This window comes from Chionomys nivalis, chromosome 1 (genome assembly GCF_950005125.1).
Source record: "Chionomys nivalis chromosome 1, mChiNiv1.1, whole genome shotgun sequence".
NCBI lineage: Eukaryota > Metazoa > Chordata > Mammalia > Rodentia > Cricetidae > Chionomys > Chionomys nivalis.
The window spans coordinates 139,367,523-139,373,506 of NC_080086.1; the positions used below are offsets into that span (position 1 = coordinate 139,367,523).

The following is a 5,984-nucleotide window of genomic DNA, read 5'->3' on the forward strand; positions in this document are numbered from 1 at the left end:
CAGATATTTGAAATAGATTTCCACAACCATTTGTGTTGGGATCTGGTGCCCTCTTGAGGGAGATACCTGGTCAGTCGTCCTCATCAACTTAGACCATGAAACCCAAAATGGACAAGACCAACAGAACCACCTCATATAAGCTGCTCATGCCTGCTTCATCATTGCCAGGGCATAAATTTCATTCTTTCTTTTCATGTTTTTAATATGAATAGAATTTCTACATATGTCCTCATTAAGTATTGTCCTTAATTTCCAAGCTGGACTTGGAGTCCTGGCCAATATGTTTCTCCTTGTTTTTTATACTTTCATAATTCTATGTCACAGACCTAAGCCCATGGACATGATCTCCTGTCACCAGACCTTCATCCACATAGTGTTGATCATCACTGGAACCGATATTTGGCTTTGGGACATATTTGAGTCACTAAACATTGGCAATGACTTCAAATGTAAGACAAATTTTTTCATAACCAGGGTGATGAGAGGCCTCTCCATCTGCATCACCTGCCTCCTGAGTGTGTTCCAGGCTGTCACTATCAGTCCCAGTTCCTCTTTGTTGGCAAAATTTAAATATAAACTTAAAAAGTACATGATTTCTGCTTTCTTATTTATTTGGTCTTTCAACTTGTTATTCAGTAGCCACCATATCTTCCATGCTGGTGCTTTTACTAACATGAGTGAGACCAACCAGATGAAGGTCAGTAAATTCTGTTCACTCTTCCCCATGAATTACATCATCAGGGCACTGATTTTAACAACTGCAATCTCCAGAGATGTATTTCTTGTAGGACTTATGCTGGCCACTAGTGCATACATGGTGATTATCTTGGTCAGACATAAGAGGCAACATAAGCATCTTCACAGCCTCAGTCACCTGAGAGCATCTCCTGAGAAAAGGGCCACCCAGACCATCTTGCTGCTGGTGGTCTCCTTTGTGGTCACGTACTGGGTGGAATTCATCATCTCATCCACTGCAGTCCTTTTATGGATGTATGACCCAGTCACCATGAGTGTTCAGAAGTTTGTGATGAATGTCTATCCCACAATTACTCCTCTGATACAAATCAGTTCTGATAACAGAATAATCAATATGGTGAAACACATGCAGTTTATTAGCCATCAGATTTTTAAAAAGACATAATTTTTCACATTTTTAATAAAATAATTTATTTATTGTTTTTATATTCATGAGTATATTGTCAGCTTGTATGTATCTGTTAATTTCTGGTGCCCACAATGTCAGAAGAGGCCATGTGTCCCCCTCCTGGGTTGGACAGACAGATGTTTGTGTGGCGTCATTTTGATGCAGCCACAACTGATTTTTCCAAAAAACATATTCTTCTTAAACTCTGTAATAATTAAAGTAGAAAATCAAGATTTTTCATATTTTAAATAAAATTTGTGGTATTACACATGGGCATTCTTATGATATTTCTGCTGCCAAGTGCTGTCAATTCCTTTAACTTCATTCTACACTATAGTTGAAATTTCCACAGGAATTTTCTTACTCTCTCCTCTTTACTTTATAACATAAATGTTCCCTGATGCTGAGGTCACTCAAAGGAAGCTCCTTGCTGCTACTGACTCTTTACATTTTTCTTTTGAATTTAATCTGCTCTCAAGTATCAAAAATAGATCAAATGTCCCATTGTATCTTTAATTCTCTTTTCTAAGTGTAGTTTCTCTGGATCCATAAATACTGTAAATTTAAAATTTCCCTTTTTACTACAGTACCTTAATGAGTCTTACATGAAAATCCCATATGCCTGTGTATTTGTACTTCATCAATACTGAATTATTATTAGTAAAACAAAAATTGTTTGGAGATATTCATTATGTACAGTTGTGCACAGATGAAGGATGTGTGTGCATCTGTATGTGGAGGTCAGAAGACAGCGTTTGCTGTTTTTCTTTAGAATCCACTCAACTTGGTTTTGATAATGTCTCTCAGTGACCTGGGGATTGCCAAATAGGACAAGATGATAGTACCAGGTATCTTCCTGTCTATGACTCTCCAGCTCAGGATTACAAGTGTGCAACACCACACTCCACTTAATTTTCTTTTATTGATAATAAAAAATGATTTGATTTTATATACAATATATACTGAATAGAGTTTCTCCTCCCTGTAACTTAGTTCCAGGAAACTGTAGTTTGGCAGTGAAGGAAACCAGAGAAAACAGAGATAGTTGTGAAGATGTAATTGAATGAGGAGCCATATCACAGCCCCAGAAAGCAGCTGAACTTGGCAGGTTCAGTCACATGGTTCTGGCTTTAGATGAAGGTTAGAAGAAAGAGATTATGGAATCTCCCTCTGTGACTGAGGAAAGCTGCTGAGACCAGGCACAGGTGCAACTGCATGGAAGCCTAGAGAGGCCATTGTGTCAATCTGTGAAAGTCAAAGCTGGATTGCCTCAGAGATCCCAGGCTGTTGGAAATGACAGAGCCATGTGATACCTGCTGAGGAAAGCTACTAACAGGGAGTGGAACCAGCCCAAGTGAGAGAAGTGTGATGTGTTTTTGATCTTAGCCATTCTGACCATTCTGGTGCAAGATGATAGCTCAGAGTCATTTTGATTTACCATTCCCTGATGATTAAGTATGTTGAGCAATTCTATTTTTTTAATTTTTCGTTTTTTATTTTTATTGAAAATTTCCTCCTCCCCTCCTCCCTTCCTCCTACTTTCCTCCCCTCTCCCCTCTCCCTCCCCCTCCCCCTACCTCTCCAGTCTAAGGAACAGTCAGGCTGCCCTACCTTATGGGAAGTCCAAGAAAGTCCCTGCTCCCCCCAGGTCCAGGAAGGTGAGCATCCAAACAGAATAGGCTCCCACAAAGCCCATCCATGCAGTAGAATCAAAACCTAGCGCCATTGTCCTTGGCTTCTCTGTCAGCCTCTACCATCAGCAACATTCAGAGAGTCCAGTTTGATCACATGCTCCATCAGTTCAAGTCCAACTGGCCTTGGTGATCCCCCATTAGATCAGTCCCACTGTCTCAGTGGGTGGACGTACCCCTTGCGATCCTGACTTTCTTGCTCATGTTCTCCCTCCTTCTGCTCTTCATTTGGACCATGGGAACTCAGTCCAGTGCTCCAATGTGGGTCTCTATCTCTATCTCCATCCATCACCAGATGAAGGTTCTATGGTGATATGCAAGATATTCATCAGTGTGGGTATAGGATAAGGCCAGTTCAGGCACCCTCTCCTCTGCTGCCCAAGGAACAAGCTGGGGACATCTTCTTGGACACCTGGGAACCCCTCGAGAGTCAAGTCTCTTGCCAACCCTAAAATGGCTCCCTTAATTAAGATATCTACTTCCGTGCTTCCACATACACCCCTCCTCCATCCCAACCATCCCTTTCCCTCAAGCTCTCCCCATCCTCCCCTTCTCCATTCTCTCTCCCCATCTCCCCTTATCCCCACCCCACCTCAACCCCTGTCTGACATTCTTGTCCACTTCCAATATCCAGGAGGATAACTATATGTTTTTCTTTGGGTTCACTTTCTTATTTAGCTTCCCTAGGATCACAAATTATAGGCTCAATGTACTTTAGTTATGGCTAGAATCCACTTATGAATGAGTACATACCATATTCATCTTTTTGGGTCTGGGTTACATCACTCAGAATAGTGTCTTATATTTCCATACATTTGCATGCAAAATTCAAGATGTCGTTGTTTTTTACCACTGAGTAGAACTCTAAACTATATGTGCCACACCTTCTTTATCTATTCTTCTATTAAGGGACACCTAGGTTGTTTCCAGGTTCTGGCTATTACAAATAGTGCTGCTATGAACATAGTTGAACAAATGCTTTTGAAGTATGATAGGGCATCTCTTGGGTATATTCCCTAGAGTGGAATTGCTGGGTCCTGAGGTAGGTTGACTCCCAGTTTCCTGAGAAACCACCACACTGATTTCCAAAGTGGTTGCACAAGTTTGCATTCCCTCCAACGATGGATGAGTGTTCTCCTTACTCCACATCCTCTCCAGCACAGGTTATCATTGGTGATTTTGATTTTAGCCATTTGACCAGTGTAAGATAGTATCTCAAAGTTGTTTTGATTTGCATTTCCCTGATCACTAAGGAGGTTGAGCATGGCCTTAAGTGTCTTTTGGCCATTTGAACTTCTGTTGAGAATTCTCTGTTCAGTTCAGTACCTCATTTTTTAATTGGGTTAATTAGAGTTTTAATGTCTAGATTCTTGAGTTCTTTATATATTTTGGAAACCAGATCTTTGTCTGATGTGGGGTTGGTGAAGATCTTCTCCCAATCAGTAGATTGCCTTTTTGTCTTTCTTTGACAGTGTCCTTTCCTTTACAGAAGCTTCTCAGTTTCAGGAGGTCCCATTAATTCATTCTTGTTCTTGTTGTTGTGCTACTGGGGTTCTCTGAAGGAAGTGGTCTCTTGTGCACATATGTTGTAGACTACCTACCACTTTTTCTTCTATCAGGTTCAGTGTGGTCAGATTTATATTGAGGTTTTTAATCCATTTGGAGGTGAGTTTTATGCATGGTGATAGATATGGATCTATTTTCATTCTTCTACAGGTTGACATCCAGTTATGCCGGCACCATTTGTTACAGATGCTTTCTTTCTTCCATTGTATAATTTAGCTCCTTTGTCAAAAATCGGGTGTTCATAGGTTTGTGGGTTAAAATCCAGGTCTTCAGTTCAATTCCATTGGTCAACATCTCTGTTTTTATGTCAATACCAAGCTGTTTTCATTACTGTAGCTCTGTAATAGAGTTTGAAGTCAGGGATGGTAATGCCTGCAGAAGTACTTTTATTGTATAGGATTGTTTTGGCTATCCTGGGTTTTTTGTTTCTCCATATAAAGTTGATTATTGTTCTCTCAAGGTCTGTGAAGAATTTTGTTGGGATTTTGATGGGGATTGCATTGAATCTATAGATTGCTTTTGGTAGAATTGCCATTTTTACGATGTTGATCCTCCCAATCCAAGAGCATGGGAGATCCTTCCATTTTCTGGTATGCTCTTCAATTTCTTTCTTCAAAGACTTAAAGTTTTTGTCAAATAGATCTTTCACTTCCTTGGTCAGAGTTACCCCAAGATATTTTATGCTGTTTGTGGCTATTGTGAAAGGTGATGCTTCTCTGATTTCCCTCTCTGCTTCTTTGTTTTTAGTGTATAGGAGGGCAACAGAGTTTTTGGAGTTGATCTTGTATGCTGCCACATTGCTAAAGGTGTTCATCAGCTGTAGGAGTTCTTTGGTAGAGTTTTGGGGGTCACTTATGTACATTATCATATCATCTGCAAATAATGAAAGTTTGATTTCTTCCTTTCCAATTCGAATCCCCATGATCTCCTTATGCTGTCTTATCACTATTGCTAGAACTTCAAGCACTATATTGAAGAGGTATGGAGAGAGTGGGCAGCCTTGTCTTGTTTCTGATTTTAGTGGGATGGCTTTGAGTTTTTCTCCATTTAATTTAATGTTAGCTGTCGGCTTGCTGTATATTGCTTTTATTATATTTAGGAATAATCCTTATATCCCTAATCTCTCTAAGACCTTTATCATAAAGGGGTGTTGAATTTTGTCAAATGCTTTTTCAGCATCTAGTGAAATGATATGTTTTTTTTTCCTTCAGTTTATTTATATGATGGATTACATCGATAGATTTTTGTATGTTGAACCAGCCCTGCCTCTCTGGGATGAAGCCTACTTGATCATAATGTATAATTTTTTGGATGTGTTCTTGGATTCGATTTGCCAATATTTTATTGAGAATTTTTGCACTGATGTTCATGAGTGATATTGGTCTCTTTCTTGGATCAATGTGGGTCTCTGTCTCTTTCTCCATCCATCGCCAGATGAAGGTTCTGTGGTGATATGTAAGATATTCATCAGTGTGGCTATAGGATAAGGGCAGTTCGGACACCCTCTTCTCTGCTGCCCATGGAACTAGTTGGGAAAATCCCCTTGGACACCTGGGAACCCTTTTAAAGCCAAGAATCTAGCC

General features: G+C 40.0%; 1 protein-coding gene across 1 annotated transcript; it reads left to right on the plus strand.

Moving 5' to 3' along the window:
- The first annotated feature begins 223 nt into the window (after window positions 1-223).
- Window positions 224-1,141, plus strand: LOC130885073 (putative vomeronasal receptor-like protein 4). The gene has a single exon (XM_057786507.1). It carries the CDS (start codon window positions 224-226, stop codon window positions 1,139-1,141), a length of 918 nt encoding a protein of 305 aa, XP_057642490.1.
- The last annotated feature ends 4,843 nt before the right edge of the window (window positions 1,142-5,984 follow it).